This window comes from Sturnira hondurensis, unplaced genomic scaffold (genome assembly GCF_014824575.4).
Source record: "Sturnira hondurensis isolate 20B ecotype Veracruz unplaced genomic scaffold, ASM1482457v3 Scaffold0022136, whole genome shotgun sequence".
In the NCBI taxonomy this organism is placed as follows: Eukaryota; Metazoa; Chordata; class Mammalia; order Chiroptera; family Phyllostomidae; genus Sturnira; species Sturnira hondurensis.
This window is the reverse complement of record NW_028094767.1, coordinates 4,499,712-4,518,894: the sequence shown is the minus strand read 5'-3', so window position 1 is coordinate 4,518,894 and position 19,183 is coordinate 4,499,712. Positions and strand designations below refer to the sequence as shown.

The following is a 19,183-nucleotide window of genomic DNA, read 5'->3' as shown; positions in this document are numbered from 1 at the left end:
CTGCAAAGTCCAACATGGCCGGATATAGACACAGAGTCAAACTCCATGACTGACATGGAACTTTACAGTCCCGACATCTTGTACTCAAATCAGCTTCTGTGACTTCACGGAGAGACAACCAGGACAGACCCTGAGGGGCTTCTACTGAATGTGCCCCCCCCCCCGCCCCAACAAGACAGCTGTGGGAATGTTAACACCGTGCCTCTTTAAGTTTCACGTTTTAATCAGCTAGTGAGAACCCAAGAGCTACCCCAGCCCACTCAACCATCCCAGACCACTTTCCAGGCAGTCCTTCTCGGACTGCGCTGGGCGCGGGGGTGGGCTCCCAGCTTCCTCCTCTCCATCCGGACGCTGTGTGTGTTCGTGCACGTCACCCGAACAAGAGGTGGGAAGTACCGTGTGTAGATGAATGTCCAGAAGGTTTCCGCCTCCTTCTCACAGAGAAGGCATGAGTCTTATGTGGAATCTTAACTCACGCTGTGAATTTTCAAGGTTTAGAATCAGAACAAACTGTGTCAAAACCAGAATCATTAATTTATCAACCAAATCACTCTCATTTTAAGGCTTCCAAAAATATCAATATCAGTAACTTACTGAAAAGTAATTTGAAAAGCCAGTTTGTGTGTGAGGAAAATAATTTAGTATAGCAAAAGTTCTTTTCTTAGAGAAAGTTATTCCTATTTTAAAACCAGGATAAATAATACAAAATGAGCAAATCATTCACGTTTTATGTCTTCTATTATACTTTGAAAATATATTGAAATGGCCCTGGCTGGTGTGGCTCAGTGGATTGAGTGCTGGCCTGCGAACCAAAGGTTTGCTTGTTCAATTCCCAGTCAGGGCACACGCCTCTGTTGCGGGCCAGGTCCCCAGTGGGGGGTGTGTGAGAGGCAACCACATGCTGATGTTTCCGCCCTCTCTTTCTCCTTTCCTCCTCCTCTCTCTAAAAATAAATAAATAAATAAATAAATAAATTAATTAATTAAATAAAATCTTTATTAAAAAAAGAAAACATATTGAAATGTTTAGAAAAAGTCAAACATCAGCCATGCCACGAGGAAAAGTTTCCCAGACACTCTGGCAGGGAATGAGCAACAAATAATTTGTCACAGGCAGGCCGAATGCACAAAACCCACGTGCCCTTTTTGATTTTTAGAAATATCTATTTGGATCCAAATTCTGGGGGAATCAATGCAAATACTCCCAAGGATTTCTGGGGTATTTAATGATCTACACTAGCTTCATACAGCCAAGTCCAAGAAGACTCATCCAGAAGGCCCTGACCTTGATGTCACCTTGCAGGGCACTGGGCAGAGACCCTGTGTGTAGGGAGTCTCGTCTGGGGAGTTCGTGTTGAAGCAGCTCCGGGGAAGCACAGAACCAAACACCTGCCAGCAGCTGCATCAGCGCTCACATGCCTCAGTTAGAGTCTGAGGAGCTGGGCTCTTCTTTGAGCTTCCCAGGGTGGGAAGCTGGGAGAAGAAAGACTGCATTAGAGAAGACCTCAGTAGCCACTCATGTCACTGCTTCATTCTACACATGGGGAAAGGAAGTCCCAGAGAAGCGACAGACTTTGTCTGATGATCACCAAGTTTTCTGTTCAAGGTTACACGTGTCCCACCAGCAAGAACCCTGATTCCCAAAGACACGAAATGGTCAGCCTTGTATTTTCAGGACCACAAAGTCAGACTTGAGCAAAGGTCTCTTCCGAGAATCCCCGGGACCCTCCGCATCTGGCTGGCCTGCCTCTCTGTGACCTGAAGCATTTACCCTTTAGGTAAATGCTTTGGGTGAGATGCCAGCTCACTCTGGGGTGGCGGGAACTGAGGACCAAAGCATAAGGCTGGGGTTAGGGGAGAGATGGAACTGTCAGGAAGCAGAGAGGAGGGGCCTGGGAGAGGGCAAGAGATTCGGACGGTCCTTGGAGCTAGACACAATGACACAGTTCAACCAAACTGGCACTCAGAAAGTGTATGTTCAACACTGAGTAAAAATATCCCAGGTCGTCTTCTCCTGTGACGCAGCGCGACAGACCCTCCATGCTGCCACCCACAGGAGCTGCCCCAACAGCTCCTGCTCCAGCTCCTGGAATTCTTCCTAAGCTTTGCTTCCTCAAACTTACAGTGTCATCAGAATAACAGTGATAGAGCCAGTTCAGAAGGGCCTTCGTCCCACCAGAATTCTGAGCAGAGGGAGCCGGAGTGCAGTACAAAAACCTACACGGAAGACTGGCCAAGCACAGGCTGACAGACAGACGGGGTGTGTTCCAGGGCTGGAGATTGATGAGATCAATTTTGAAGCTTTTCTGCCTTCATTGTCTGGGTTATAGATGCTGGTGATTTTTTTTTTGCCTCCAAGCCTTATGTTTCAAACTGCATCTTTCCACAGGCATCATTTCAAATAACCCATAGAAAATAAGTCACTCCATGATAACGTAGCATTTTAGAATATGTGGTCTACTACAGGTCTTATTTCCTTCAAATGCTTGGTTAGAGAATAAAAATCTTTAAAGCACAGTTATGCTCAAAATTAATAAACTCTTGAAAAACCAGCAATCCAATTTTATATTTTTGCTAGTATCAATAAGCACTAAATTGACCCATAAGCATCAAATTGATTGCTTAGTCAATTTCTTATTGCTATTTTTTAGCTTTACTTTTATTGTTGACTCTATTACAGACACCCCCATGCCCCACCCCTTTGCCCACCCCGGTAAGCATGTGATTTATTCTAAAAACTGGGCCTCAAGAGAGAGGAACCGAAGGTAGGGGCCAGGCCCGGGTCTCCCCACCGACTCCCCAGTGCCCAGCCCAGCACCTGGCACACAGACGTTTCTTGGACAGAAGGATGGCTGTATGGACAGGTGGCAACATGGAACAGAATGAGCATTTTCTAGTCACCCCCCCCCCGAAAATAAATTTCCACCTGAATTAACCAAAGAGCCTGTTTTGAGGGTTTAAATAGCTCATCTGCTGAATATGATGTGACCCAGAGTTTTACCCAAAGTGCCCTTTTCCAGCTTCCCTCATCTAGGGCCTGGGGACACATGGGAATGTCCGTGAGAACAATTAGGCAAAAGCAAACGTCACCATCCACCCTCCTCACCTGCCATGTCGATGGCGAAGGGCCTGTCTGCTCTCCAGCCGGTGTACCAACCGACGACTTTGCCATTTTCCACCAACGGACGTTCGTAGCGTCGCCCGCCGACCAGGCCCACCGGCCAGACCGAGACCTTGCGTGTGGTTCNCTAGTCACCCCCCCCCCCGAAAATAAATTTCCACCTGAATTAACCAAAGAGCCTGTTTTGAGGGTTTAAATGGTTCATCTGCTGAATATGATGTGACCCAGAGTTTTACCCAAAGTGCCCTTTCCCAGCTTCCCTCATCTAGGGCCTGGGGACACATGGGAATGTCCGTGAGAACAATTAGGCAGAAGCAAACGTCACCATCCACCCTCCTCACCTGCCATGTCGATGGCGAAGGGCCTGTCTGCTCTCCAGCCGGTGTACCAACCGACGACTTTGCCGTTTTCCACCAACGGACGTTCGTAGCGTCGCCCGCCGACCAGGCCCACCGGCCAGACCGAGACCTTGCGTGTGGTTCGCATCTGTAAAAAGGGGAAGGAGACTTGGTTTCAGCTTCCTTAGGGAACAGAACTTGAAGGAAGGAAAAGAATGTGAGCCATGGAGAAGAAACGAGAAGGGGTGGGGAATGTCCATTCCCCAAAGCTGAAGGCTTCCAGACAGAACCCTCGGCTGGCAGAGTGCTGCCCAGTCGCTGTCCATCTGCTCGACCCTCGGCCGTGCACCCCTCAGACCGAAACTAAGCCTCGGGTTCAGGGTCAAGGGAGCTACAGGGGGTGCCCATATCTGAACACCACTTATGGGAAGCTACACGTGACTGTCAAATATTTCCCATTTGTTTCAAAGTTGAATCTTTTAAACACCAGTTAGTACCTTCGGAAGCAAGAAGGTTTAGTTCCCCTTCAGGAAACTTTATTACTCAGTAACAGTGAAACGTTTACTCAGAGGAGCCACAGGAATTGCCGTTCTCTAAATTCTTCATTGTTTTAGACACACAGAAATCTTGGCTGGTGACATTAACAATGGGAATCACATACAGAACAGACACCAGGCATCCTCCCGGGTGACAAGAAGAAAAACCCACCCTAAATCTGCCCGTCTTTACAGCCGTTGGGCCAGATCACAGAAGAGAGCGCCTCACCCAGGCAGCCGAAGCTGCTGGTCCTCTCGCAGTGCACCTGTTGTACCTCGCCCAGACAACCCTCAACTGAAAGCTACCTGCTGGATTTCTTCAAGAGGAAAGACATATTCATGAGAAAGCTTGATGATGCCGGGCAGCATTTTAGGGAACAACCACCATCTTCCCCCTGGCATGCGTTGAGCAGGGCCACAGTCAGCCCACCTAGCACTGTTGGCAAACTAGAAAAAGGTGCCCCTTTCTCGGGCAGACACACTCCATGCTGGGGCCCAGGGCTTCCCGGCCCCGCCGTCAACACGTCGGCTGGATTCCAGCTCTGCTCACCCTCTCGGCAGGGTGTGCGCCAGGACAGGGCGTGACCTGCACGGCAGCGTGAGGTGGGGCTCTTGTGGAGGTGACTGCAATCTCAACACCAACGCTTTACCGTTCATTTCTACAGAACCGAGTCATGATCAGTAACCAACGTTAAAATAATGATTATCCATCAAGGATATTTTTAATGAAAGGAAAATCGTATATTTGGGAAAGCTTTTCAGACGCAATCAAATGAAAAGTCAAATTATAAAAGGTGAAAAGTAATTGGATGCTCCCATTTGTCAAGCATCCCCAGTTATTTATATATTAATGCTCTACCTCATTCCAACAAGCGGACTTAAGGGGAGTGCTCTAAGTAATGAAGATCTCACTGGTCTTCCCCAAATCTGAAATTACCCGCTTTCCAATTCACTCATCACTGTTGTGTTGCGCTGGCTCATTGTTTGAAAAAGTTCCAATGAGGTATAATGAAGGACACACTAACTGAAATGAAGAATAACTTACAGGGNTCCCGGCCCCGCCGTCAACACGTCGGCTGGATTCCAGCTCTGCTCACCCTCTCGGCAGGGTGTGCGCCAGGACAGGGCGTGACCTGCACGGCAGCGTGAGGTGGGGCTCTTGTGGAGGTGACTGCAATCTCAACACCAACGCTTTACCGTTCATTTCTACAGAACCGAGTCATGATCAGTAACCAACGTTAAAATAATGATTATCCATCAAGGATATTTTTAATGAAAGGAAAATCGTATATTTGGGAAAGCTTTTCAGATGCAATCAAATGAAAAGTCAAATTATAAAAGGTGAAAAGTAATTGGATGCTCCCATTTGTCAAGCATCCCCAGTTATTTATTTATTAATGCTCTACCTCATTCCAACGAGCGGACTTAAGGGGAGTGCTCTAAGTAATGAAGATCTCACTGGTCTTCCCCAAATCTGAAATTACCCACTTTCCAATTCACTCATCACTGTTGTGTTGCGCTGGCTCATTGTCTGAAAAAGTTCCAATGAGGTATAATGAAGGACACACTAACTGAAATGAAGAATAACTTACAGGGGATCAATAGTACAGTAGATGACGCCAAGAGTAAAATCAGCAGTTCAGAATGTAAGGAAGCAAAAAACACCCAAATTAGAATGGGGGCGGGGGGAGATTGTCAAAAAAAGAAAATGAAGACACTATGTGGAGCCTCTGGGACAACTTCAAGTGTCCCAACATTTGCCTTATGGGGGGCCCAGAAGGAGAGCAAGAAATTGTAAACCTATTTAAAAATATAATGACCAAAAATTTCCCAAAGTTGGTGAAAGGAATAGACCTATAATCCGGGAAGCACAGGGACTCCCAAACAAGATGAACATAAAGAGGCCACACCATGACACATCATAATCAAAATGCCAAAGGTTATAGACAGAGAGAGAATCTTAAAAGCAGTAATAGAACAGCAGTTATTTACCTACAAGGCAGTTTCTATAAGACTTCTAGCGGATTTCTCAAAAGAAACTTTGCAGGACAGAGGGATTGGCAGGAAATATCTGAAGTGATGAAAAGAGAGGACCTACAACCAAGATTACCCAGCAAAGCTGTCATTTAGAATCAAAGGACAGATGAAGAGCTTCCCAGACAGAAAAAGCTAAAGGAGTCCACCATCACCAAACTGGTATTACATGCAATGTTAAAGGGTCTTCTTTAATATAAAGGAGGAGGAGAAGGAGATAAAAAATATAAACAATAAAATATCAGTAAAGAGCCCTGGCTGGTGTGGCTCAGTGGATGGAGCACCCACCTGCAAACTGAAAGATCTCTGGTTCGATTCCCAGTCAGGGCACATGCCTGGCTTGAGGGCCAGGTCCCCAGCTGCGGGTGTACAAGAAGCAACTGATCCATGTATCTCTCCCCCTCTTTCTCCCTCCCTTTCCCTCTAAAAGTTAAGTAAAATATTTTAAAAATATTTTATTTATTTATTTTTTAGAGAGAGGGGAAGGGAGGGAGAAAGAGAGGGAAAGAAACATCAATGTGTGGTTGCCTCTCGCATGCCCCTCAGTGGGGAGCTGGCCTGCAATCCTGGCATGTGCCCTGAATGGGAATCAAACTGGCAACCCTTTGGTTTGCAGGCTGGCACTTAATCCACTGCCCAGCCAGGGCATTAAGTAAAATATTAAAAAAAAATGTCGAGCCATGGCTGGTGTAGCTCAGTGGATTGAGCATGGGCCTGCGAACCAGACGATCGCGGTTCGATTCCCAGTCAGGGCACATGCCTGGGTTGCAGGCCAGTTCCCAGTTCCCAGCAGGGAACAAATGAGAAGCAACCATACATTGATATTTCTCTCTCTCTCTCCTTCCCTTCCCCTCTAAGATAAATAAATAAAATCTTAAAAAAAAAAAGAATTAGGGGGAGGAAAAAACCCCAACAGCTCCTGGTGGTCAGATTATGAGAATTATTTAGAAAATAAATAAATATAAAATAAAAAAATAAAAAATGTCAATAAGTATATATCTACCAACAATTGAATCTAAATAAACAAACAAGCGGAACTGAAACAGAATTATAGATAGAAAATGTTTTGATGGTCGCCAGCTGGGAGGAGGGTTGGGGGGATGGGTGAAGAGGTGAGGGGATGAAGAAGTATAAATTTGTTGTTACAGAGTAGTCACGGGGATGTAAAGTACAGCATAGGGAATACAGTCAATAATATTCTAATAACTATGCATGGTGTCATATGGGTATGAGATTTATCAGTAAATCACTTTATAAGTTATATAATGTCTACTCACCTGGGTGTACACCTGAAACTAATATAATACTGCATGTAAACTGTAATTGGAAACTAAAAAAATTATTTAAATAAAGAAAAAAATTAAAAAAAATGAAAGTTCTACTGAGGTATAATTGACTGCAGGAAAGAGCTGACGGTCCCAACACCCTTCTTCAGAAAGGCCTGCATGCCCGGCGGACCCTTGGCTGGCATCTGAAAACCTTGCTTTTGACATAATCCCTACACTGATAAAACTGTTTTTGCCTGCCTATGGAATTAAAACCTGCTTTCCTTTGGGAATCCGAAATATTGGTGGGCGCAGGATGCCTATGTGACCAGACTCCAATAAAAACCCTGGCCCTTGCCGTGGGCTTCCCCGGGCATAGACACTGCATACCACGCCCTGGACTGCATTTTCGCCGCGGGGGGGGGGTGCTGGGGGGGGGGGCGCTCTGTGCGACCCCTCCTGCTTGCAGAGGCCTCCAGACCCTTCCTGACGTCCTTCCACCTCGCTGACCAGCTGCGTATCCTTTACCATGTCACTGTGATAAATGTTAGTCCTCAAGTAACGTCATTTTGTTCAGCTTGGTTTAGTCAGAACTTTGATGAGATGCTGCAGGAACTTAAGTCTGGTTTATATCGACCAGCCTGTGGCAAAAACGGCTTTCTTATATATGATTTTGCTTAGTCACAGAACCTATCAAAGACGTGCAGAGAGGACTTACTGCATAGCTAACCACATGCCCAGCGCTGTGAGTCCTAGTGAATAATCTAACAGGGGTGGTCTTGGGACCCCTGAAAAAATGCAGTAAAATTACATTGGGACATATGTATATATAGCCATGCAACCATCATCACAGGAAGATGACGCACATCTCTATCGCCCTGGTTTCTTCGTGCCCTTTTATAAATCAGCCCTCCCAGCCCTCTCCGCCACGCCCTCTCCGCCACGCCCTCTCCGCCACGCCCTCTCCGCCACGCCCTCTCCACAGCCCCACCCGCCGGGGAAAACACTCCTCCCCTTTCTATCACTTCCCATTGGTTTGCACTTCACAGAATTTCATATGAATGGGATCATACAGTGTATACTTTTAAAAGAAGATTTGGCTTCTTTCATTCAGCATAACTATACGGTTATGTGCCCATGCTGTGATGTGTAACCATAGTTCATTCCTTTATATCGTCAACAGCATTCTATTGCATGGATGCACCAGAGTTTGGTTTTTGTTGTTTGTTTTTGATTTAAAAAAACCCATCCATCTGTTAATGGACAGCTGTTTCAGGCGTTTGGCTATTACAGATAAAGCTGCTATCATATTATGTACAAGCCTATGTGGACTTTCTCCCCCTAATACATGAGTGGAATGGCTGGACCGTAGGATAGGTACACATTTAACTTTTTAATAAATACTGACTTACTTTCCAAAGTGGTTGTGTCATTTTTACATTCCCACCAGCACTTACGAGAATCCCAGTTGCTCCCACATCCTCACCAGCACTCGGTACGGTTGGTGTGTAGTTCTGGCCACTCTAACGGGTACTAGCAGTATCCCACTGTGGTTTTAATTTGTATTTTTCTGATGACTAATGATGTAGAGCATCTTTTCATGTGCTTATTTGCCACCTGTATTAATTTTTTGATAAAATATTTGCTCAAATCTTTTGCCTATTTTAAAAAATTTACTGCTTATTTCCTTATTATTGATGTTTGAGAGTTTTTAACAAATTCTGCACACCTGCATATAAACCTTCTCTCCGATATATAAGTATTTTCTCCCAGTCCAGGCCTCATCTTTTCATTCTCATAGTAGTGACTTCTGAAGAACTGAAGCTTTTAATGTTAACAAAGTCCAATTCACTCACTTGTTTTTTCATGGATTGTGCTTTCAGTGTTGCAGCTGAGACAGCTGTGCCCGAGCCAAGTCACAGGTTTCCTACTCCTTTCTCGAAGTTAAATTAGAGTTTCAGGTTTCACATTTGGAGTATGGTCTATTCGGGCTAATCCACATACGTGGTATGAGAGACTGACGGAAGCTTTTTTCTGCATATGGAGATTCAGCTGTTCCAACTGTACCTAATTGTCTCAGGATGACTCAGATGCTTTTGCATCTTTGTCAGAAATCAGTTGTCCTATGTGTGTGTGAGTTTATTTCTGGACATTCTCCTCTGATTTACTGGTCTGGTGATTTTGATGCTAATACCTTCACACTGTCTTGACTTACTATGGCTTTATGATAGCTCTGGAAACCAGGCAGCGCCAGCCTTCCAAAAGTTGTTTCGACTGTGTCCCTGTTCATCTCCATGTGAGTTCCACAGTCAGTCAGTCCTGCACATCGGTTTGGTGAGAACTGCCATCTTAACCACTCTGAGCCTTCTAACCCAGGGACATGGTCCATCTCTCCACTTACTGTGACCTTCCATTTCTCTCAGCAATATTTTAGTGATTTAACTATTGAATCGATGAGAGCATTTGATGCTTTTGCGTCCTCGTTCTTCTCAATTGGTGGGGGAAAGACCCAGAAAATCCACTAAAATTTTCACAGAAATACAGCTCTTTCCCAACTGCACCTTCAGAGTCCTATTCCCTCCCACACTGCAGAAAATAAATATGACCTTCCATTTTTTTCATCTTATATATAAAACAGGCCAAACACACTAAGAAACCAAGTTAAAACTAATACATATGTTTTTCCTTAAATTAACAAGATGGCCTTCTGGCACTGGAAGTAGTACTGTGGTTTGTTTTCGAGGGGAAAGGAGAGAGGGAGAGAAACATCAATGTATGGTTGCCTTTGGTGCGTCCCCTGCTGGGAGTTGGCCTGCAGGGAACCGGCCTGCAACCCAGGCATGTGCCCTGACTGGGAACCGAACTGTGATCCTCTGGTTTGCAGGCCTGTGCTCAATCCACTGAGCTACACCAGCCAGGGCTGTGTTCTTTTTTTTGATATTTCCTTAAAATGCCTACAACTTTTCAGCTCACAAACTGCTTTGCCTACTTGCACTAAATTTTCACATCTGTGAAACATTGGTAAGCAGACTCCATCTCAGACCTGGGTGTCCTCTTGCGAATGCATAGGCCGAATGCATAGGCCGTGTCCTGCACCCAGCAGGTGACGAGAAATCCTCAGTAGGTGCGTGAGCACTGGGGAGTAACGGCAATGCGGGCCACACGTCACAAGCCGTCACTGTATGCCTGTGCTGTGTGAGGGACAAGCTCACGATCACACAGGAGAATAGACAGTGAAACAACAGAGGGCAAAAACATTTTTAAAATAGAAAAAGAGGAACTACCATTAAAGGGAATATAATAAACCATGGCCATGGGACCACTAGTATGGAAACAATTAAATGTTCGGTGGCAGGCTTTTCCACGAAGTGAGGTCAGGAGAGACACGTGGGATTGTATCCACAGACTACAGAATGGCCCAGGGTTCCAGGTACTGAAAAGAATCAAAGGAGCAAAGCTTAATATTTCTGAGTCAGTTTCCTGTTCGAAAAAAGGTTTTGCTCAGCACCCTCCAAGTTTCTGAGAGGATCACAGAACTAACATTTGTTCACACTTTTTTTCCCCTCAGAATGTCACGGTGTTAGAGGTGAAGTGATGACTATCTGAGTGCTAGTGAAGTGGCAGGATTCTGTCTCCAAGTGTGCTAAATAAAAAGTTTGCCATTTACAGGGTTTAAAACTTCAGACACATCCAGATGCCCTTGCCACGTTCTCACCGCTCCAAGATTCAGTGTGGAATGCTTCACCCCGAATCAGACGCGCAGCCCCCGGAACACGGCCACAGTGCTACACAGAGAGGGCCAGACATTTCCAGGGAAAATAGCACCACTATTTGCAGAACATCTTTGCTCCACCCCTGGGACCCACCCTTTGCTGTGTGTCTGTTCCTCTGTAAAAGTCCCTTGGCAGCCACGTGCTCCTGGGAGAGGGGTGAAAACGTCACAATGACTGTCCCTGTCAAAAGTAAACCCTTTTCGTGTAACTTAAATATTCTCAGTATTTAAAAGATTTGCTACTTTCTTAACATAAAATAGCAGTTAGGGGACAGGCACCACTTCGGGTGCCTGGTGTGAGCCCTGATCTAAAATCAAAGGGTAAAGCCCTGGATAGTAAAATAAAGAGGAAGCAGAGCACATATTTGTAAGAGTTACAAACAGGATGGATCCCCAAAGGCATTCTCTTCCTATTTACTCAATGTCATACTTTGTCATCTATTCCTCCCACCAGGATGTGCTTAGCAATGTTAACCAGTCACAATCACTTCCGGCAGAGTCATTTCCATACAACCAATGGCTGAAAAGGACACAAAAGATACATTTGGGGTCCTGGTCAGGTAGCTCAGTTGGATAGAGCATCATCTTGATACACCAAGGTTGTGGGTTCGACTCCTGATTAGGGTATGGACAAGAATCAACCAATGAATGCATAAATAAGTGGAACAACAAATCCACGTTTCTTCTCCCCCTCTCCCCTTCCTTTCTCTCTAAAAATCAATCAATAAAAACATTTTAAAGACGCGTTTGGTACATTTCTACCCTCCTCTGGACTCAATGCCATTTAAACCATCAGAGAACAGGCGGTGCAAGAGGAGGGCAGCAGGTACCCACTGTGCACTCTGGTGTCTGGCGGCCCTTAGCAACAACTGGCTCCTGTTTCTTTGGCCAACCTGACTCCTGCAGCTTTAGGCTGTATCCTTTCGGTCCCTCTTTGAAAGATGGCGAGCAGCCAGCTCCAGGGACTGCGAAACTTCAGATAGAACATATGGGATCATCATGCCCTTAGAGTAAAACGGAAAATGTTAAACAGATGCCTCCAGCTTCCTTTCAGACATACCATTAGGTGAAATCTTATTTTATTTTTTCCAAAGGGAAATGAATAAAGTTCTTGATCTTCTGAAATTTAAAATGCTATAGGCAACCTCAGGGATTATAATTTCAATAAAGACTATTATACTTGGTGTCCTGCCTTTTAAACTAATCATTTCAGAGGAAAAAGAGCAAACCACCCCAAATCCAGCAGGCTCCAGTGAATTACAGGAAAGAGCAGTGCGAACACGATGGAGGAATACAGGAGCGATGAGCTCAAGCCGGGGTCCTTCCCAACTTCACGGCCCACAGACATCTGGCGTTTTCCAACAGGGAAACTACATCTGCATGATCCAACACACTGTGATTTTCTTTGGAGCAAGTCTGGAAATTAACACCACATCTGCTCTTTCTCTTTCTTGTATCTGCCCCTGAATGACTTCACCATCTATTTCCTTCAGCTAATTGTTACCCAGCTCATGCTATTTGTTTCAGTGTCCTTCACATGACTTTATATTGCCCTGGAGTTTTGTGGGTCTTTTTTTTTGGCCTATTTTGATTTCTACATACCACTATCCACAGCATGAACTTTTGAGGTACACAAGCTAATTACTTTAAAGGAGTCGAGCCATCTAGAAATCAGAAATGTTGCTAATGTTATTCTCAGCTCCTGTCCTGTCACTGGATGGAAGATTGATTATAACATTTCTTCCATTCCTCCTGTATTTTTCCACTAAATATCTACCATGTACCTAATGTGTGCCCAGTGCTGTGCTGTGCTAGTCCCTGAACAAGGCAGAGGTGGCCCTTGCCTACAAAGCCAATGTTCTGGGGCTGGGGGCCAGGAAGCAATAACAAAACTAACTGTGAAATTAGTTACATAAATGCTATGCAGGGAAAGGCTGTTAGGGCCCACAATGCAGCTGTGAGAATAGCTGCAGAGAATTGGACCTGATCTGGGGCCTTCCGAGACTTCCTTGAGGACATCAGTAAGCTACAACGTGAGTAGAATTAACCAATGTGGACAGAAGACCAAACACCTTCCAGGAAGAAAGGAACCCAAATGCTACAGGCCATTCTGACAGGTGTGAGGTGGTATTTCACTGTGGTTTTCTATGCTCCTCTCTCATCATTAATGGCATTGAGCATCTTTTCATATGTCTATGGGCCACCTGTATGTCCTCCTTGTAGAAGTGTCTATTCAGATCCTTTGCCCCTTTTTAAATTGGGTTGCTTTCTTTTTCTTTTTGGCTGTTTGTTTTCTTGATGTTGAGTTTTGTTAAGTTCTTCATAAATTTTGGATATTAACCCCTCATCAGATGTATTGGCAAGTATGTTCCCCCATTCTGTGGGTTGTCTTTTTATTTTATTGATGCTTTCATGATGCTTTCCTTTTCTGTGCAAAGACTTTTTAGTTTGATGTAGTTCCATTTGTTGATATTTTCTTTTATTTCTTTTGCCTGGGGAGATATATCTGAAAAAATATTGCTATGAGCAATGTCTGAGATTTTGCTGCCTATCTTTTCTTCTATACTTTTCATGGTTTCAGGTCTAACATTCAAGTCCTCAATCCACTGGCTATCATCATTAAATAAGCAAACAACAAGTGCTGGTGATGATGTGGAGAGGGGGGGGACCCTGTAGCATTCTTGGTGGGAATGCAGACTGGTGCAGCCACTGTGGCAAGTAGTGTGGAAATACCTCAAAAATTAAAAATGGATCTGCCTTTTGACCTAGTGGTCCCTGAGAACATATCCAAAGGAACCCAAAACACTAATTTGAAAGAACATAAGCCCCCCTAAGTTCATTGCAGTGTTATTTACAGTTATGAAGATGTGGAAGCAGCCCAGGTGTCTGTCAGTAGATGAGCGGGTAAAACAACTATGGACATTTACACAATGGAATTCTACTCAGGTATTAAAAAAACAGGAAGTTTTACCCTTTGTAACAGTATGGATGGACCTAAAGAACATTATGGTAGATGAAGTAAGCCATTCAGAGAAAGACAAAAACCATATGATTTCATTCATATGTGGAATCTAATGAACAAACTGAACTAACAAGGAAAATGGGGGCAGACTCATAGATAGAGAGCAGGACAACAGCTAAGTGGGGAGGGGAAGGGAGGAGGGGAGGAAGTGAAGGGATTGAGAAAAAAGAAAAAAGGACTCGTGGACACGGACAAGAGTGTGGTGATTTCAGTGCGGAGGGAGGGAGTATTATGAGACTAAATGGTAATGGAAAAAATACAATAAAAGTTGAAAAATGCTACAGGCCCATGAAAGGAGCATCTCACTGCATTCCTTGATTTAAAAGAAGACCCACTCTGGTGGGTCTTGGAACCAGGTTTCTCACTGTTGGAGTGAGAACTCACAGGTAAGGAAGAAAGAAGGCTAGAATGAGCCCTGTGTAATGGAATAGAGCTGGAGACTTCAGCATGAACTCATGTTTAGCTTAATGCAGAGGTAGTTCTAGCTGTATTTATAGGCGTGGTATACAAGGGTTGTATGTGCGTGCACGTCCCTGCTTGGTCAGCTGAGAGTCCCAGAACCCATGGCACTCCAGAAGCAACGAGCCCACCCAGCACCCACATCTTGGTTTCTAACACCCTGTTCTAAAAAAAAAAAAAAGGGCCAGAACTACTTGAAGTAGTTGATTCTAGGGCAGGGGCAGAAAAGACACAGGATGACCCTGGGGTATCTTTAGAGATAGAAGGAAGGAAGGGCACCCAAAACTAAAAATAAACAAAACTCCGCACAGTGATGGGCATGTAAAAGGCCCACAGGAGTCAACTGAAAGGGCCCCAAATGGCCAAAACTGGAACAACTTGAGCAACAAGATAAAGTAGTAGTGGATTACCACCTAAAGTATAAAATAAGTACTGAATACTAATACGACCTAAATTCTATAATTAAATGACTGAATAGATAAGCAAATAGGAAATAGGCAAATCTCCCATGCAGAAGAATTCCAGATAATGTACATAGATAGCCCTCACACCACCTTACCTCGACCCGGGAAGGTCGAGCCCAGCTCCCCACTCCTTAGGTGTGTGGGTTGCATATAGTGATTTCCTTCTAGAGAGAACAGCGTGGGGAGTGAGAGGTAACTTCACCTTGACGAAACCTAATAAGCACCACCCCAGCCAGATGATCAAGGTTAAGATGAGAAATCACATTGACAGTATGTACCCTTGATGTGACGCCCTGAGAATGGCACTTTACGTCTGTGATATTCTCCCCACAAACCCACTGCCCAATTCCAGTCATGAGAAAAAACTCAGGATCATTCCGACAGAGGGACACGCCACAGGACACCTGACCCAGCACTGCACACAGCGGCCCAGGTCATCGACAACAAGGAAAATCTGAGACACTGTCACAGCCAAGAGGAACCTAAGGAGACGTGACAATTAAATGTAATGTGGCACCCAGAACAGGATCCTGGAACAGAGGACATCTGAATATCGAACAGAACTTAGTTAGATATTGATCCTTTCATTATAATACACATACCACACTCATGTAAAATGTTAGTAATAGGGACACTGGGTGTGGGGTGTACGGGAACTTTCTAGCAATATCTCAGTTTTTTCATAAATCCAAAACTGCTTTAAAAGTAAAGTCTATTATTAAAAAAAGAAATCCCTTCCAAAAGTGCCCAAGGCGATCACTCCCTCTCTATCCACCTTGGTCAGGTGTCCACAGAGCTATTCTCAGAGGGCAGTGCATCACTCACTTTCTATGCTTCTCATCTACTGTGTGACCAGAAGATGTGGCCCTGGAGGAAAGTGTGGTTTGGACTACAGTTTTTGAGTTTTAAATTGAAATGTACCAAAAATCCAAAGATTTCAGGTCTCTCTGGAAATCTGGCACATGAGGTTTGCACCCCACCACCGCAACACTGGGCCGAGAGGCTCGGTCCCTTTGAGCAGAGCCAGCCCAGCCCCGTTTGCCAGCCACGGAGCTGAGTCTACGTGCCCATTGCCATTCATGACCAGCTTGTGCTGGCGCGGGAGGCATTCCTCTCTCCAAAGTGGGAAGGGAAAACACACCAAAGGGGTTGTGCATTTCTAGAAAGCCAGGAGGCAACACTGTTGTGTGTGTAGAACTTTAATATGCAAAGTATGCATATAAAAGATATAACTAGAAAGAAGAACCAGGAGAAATAATGGGAAAAGGGACCTAAATGAAAATAAAATCAGGTTGAAGTTTTAGTCCTTTAAGGTTTTTATTTTTAATTTTTGATTTTAGAGAGAGAGAGAGGAAGGGAAGGAAAAAGAGAGGGAGGCAAACAATGTGAAAGAGAAACATCAATTGGTTGCTTTCACTGACCAGGACTGAACCTGCATCCCAGACATATGCTCTGCCTGGGAATCAAACCAGTGACCTTCAGTTTGCGGGATGATGTTCGACCAACTGAGCCACACCAGCCAGGGCAGTCTTTAAGTTTTAGTACAAATAACGTGCTACTGCTTCCACATGGCCAGCTTCACTTAATTATATCACTTGCTTGAAGACAGATGAGTTTGTGAATCCCAGCATAGACCGTCTTGGAGGAGCTGGCTTGGGCTCTCTGCTCATTGTAAAACTACAGTAATCAAGACAATATGATACCAAAGACTGACATTTAGATAAATGGAAAAGGTTAGAGAGCTCAGAAATACTCCTTCCCAAAGATAGCTGATTGATTTTTTTGGCTAGGGTGCCAAGACAATTCAATGGGGGAAAGGTTAGTCTTTTTTAATACATAGTACTAGAATGAATGGACATCTATATGTGTGTGTTTGAGGGGGGGAGGGAGAGAGGGGCAACTTTGAGCCCTACATCTCAGAGTATTCTTAAAAAAATGAACTTAAAATGGAATCATGGAATCTAAACACAGAAACTAGTTAAAAATTTATAGAATAAAATATAGGAGAAACTCTTGTGATAGGCAGGGTAGGCAAAAATTCCTTAGGTAGGGCCTAAAAATATGAACCCTAAAAAATTCCACAATTGGACTTACTCAAAATTAAATTTTATACTCTCCAAAATATACTGTTAAAAAATTTAAAGTGAGTCACCAACTGAGAGAAAATATTCCAATTCATACATCAGACTGAAGAACTGCATTCAGAATACACAGAAAATTCTTATAGCTCAATAAAAGCCCTAAAATGTGAGTCGCATTACCCATCGTGGACAATTATAAATGGGCTAGAGATCTGAATGAACACTTTGACAGAGGAAAATAAATAACCTATCAGCACATGAAAATATATTCCAGGTATCCAACCCATGGCCTGAGGACCACATGAGACCCAGGATGGCTATGAATGTGGCCCAAAGCAAAACTGTAAATTTACCTAAAACACTTTCTTTTTGTTCATCTGTTTTTGTTAGTGTTTGCGTATTTAATGTGCAGCCAAGACATCTCTTCTTCTTCCAGTGTGGCCCAGAGACGCCAAGAGGTTGGACACTCCTGTCATATCATCAGTCATTATGGAAATTAAAACCACAATAAAATACCATTATACACACACTAGAATGGCTAAATTTAAAAGACTGACAATACCAAGTGCTGATGAAGATGTGTAGTAACTGGGTCTCTCATACATTTCTAGTGGGAGTATAAAATGATACAATCATTGGAAAATGATTTAGCAGTTTCTTATAAAGTTAGAACATATACTTAGCATATGACCCAGGAGTTACATTTCTAAGTATCTACCCAAGAGAAATGAAAGCATACATCCACACAAACACATGTACCTAAATGTTCATAGTAGTTTTAAACTTCATAATAGCCATAAAGTGGAAACAGCCCAAGTGTACATCAACCGGTAAGCAGATAAACAAATTGTAATATATCCATTCAATAGATTACTACTCTGCAATATGAAGTTAGGAACCACTGATATTCATTACAACATGAATGAACCTCAAAAGCACAATGCTGAGTGAGAAGGAAACCAGACAAAAGGCTACATATTGTATTCCTTCACTTTTGTATATAAAATTCTAGAACAGGCAAACTTATCTGTGGTGACAGAAAGCAGACTAGAGGCTGTAAGGAGTGAAAACTGACAAGGTGATAGTTACAAGGGTGTATGTGGTGTTGGCTGATAGTCAGAAAACTCTATACTTAAATGCATACATTTTATGGTAGGTGAATTTTACCTCAATAAGCTAATTTGAAACAAAAACAAAATAATGAGGAGGGTACAATATGAACTCATGATTAAAGAGCGTAGAAGTATTAACACCCGAGCAGCCATAAAAACACTTCACACCCAGGTGTTGCTTTGTAAATGCCATTCTCTGCCAGAAGGAATCGGGGCTCCTGGGGGACGTGGCTGATTGCAGGTATGGCACAGGTGAACTGTGGGTAAATTTTGTTTTGTTCCCCAAAGAGCAGAGACGTGCTCACAGATAAACAAGCACATGTGCAATGCAGACCGAAGCTGGTCCGAAGGGTTGTGGCCGAACTATGAACAAATGGAGCATTAAAGGAACGGCATTGCTAGATCGCAACACACTGGGTGTGAAAAGGGACCCACAGACCGCCGTTACACACTGGGGAGTGGGAGAGAAGTGGTTCCCAAAGAAGAATGCCAGCTAACGAGTGTAGAAGGAATGGTGCAACGGGAAAACCACCATTTCACGCAGCCAATGCAATAACCAATTCAGGGAGAAAGCACCCTTTGATGCTAGGATGCTGGTCCCCCCACCCCACATGGGCCCGGCCTCTTTCCTGCCATCTATGCTCAAATACAGTCCTAAAAAATTCAAATAGGCTTCATCCACTTTACTATTCCTTTTATAGCTGTATTTACTGCAGTAAAATTCGATGTTTTTTGAAAATATGAACACAATTAACTAATTGCCAATGACCTTGTTGATCTTCATTTGTATATCAGGGAGGAAAACTTCACACATAATCAAATGTACAGTTAGGTTTGCATAAAACTTTTGCAAATTAGCTTGCTAACAAAATTTGTTCCTCTTGCTACACATTCCCCCAAATGCTTCAAGAGTTCCTTGGTGGCAGTGAGCATGCTACCGTCCCTGTGGCCGTGTGTCCAGCACATAAAAGGAAGTGTTT

At 44.0% G+C, this 19,183-nt stretch overlaps 1 protein-coding gene across 1 annotated transcript in view; it reads right to left on the bottom strand.

Moving 5' to 3' along the window:
- Window positions 1-19,183, bottom strand: part of B3GAT2 (beta-1,3-glucuronyltransferase 2) — a 66,162-nt gene that overhangs the window by 23,411 nt on the left and 23,568 nt on the right. Inside the window, exon 2 of the mRNA XM_037034364.1 lies at window positions 3,462-3,606. Within this exon, the coding sequence (XP_036890259.1) occupies window positions 3,462-3,606 (145 nt within the window). The remainder of the gene's footprint in view (window positions 1-3,461; window positions 3,607-19,183) is intronic.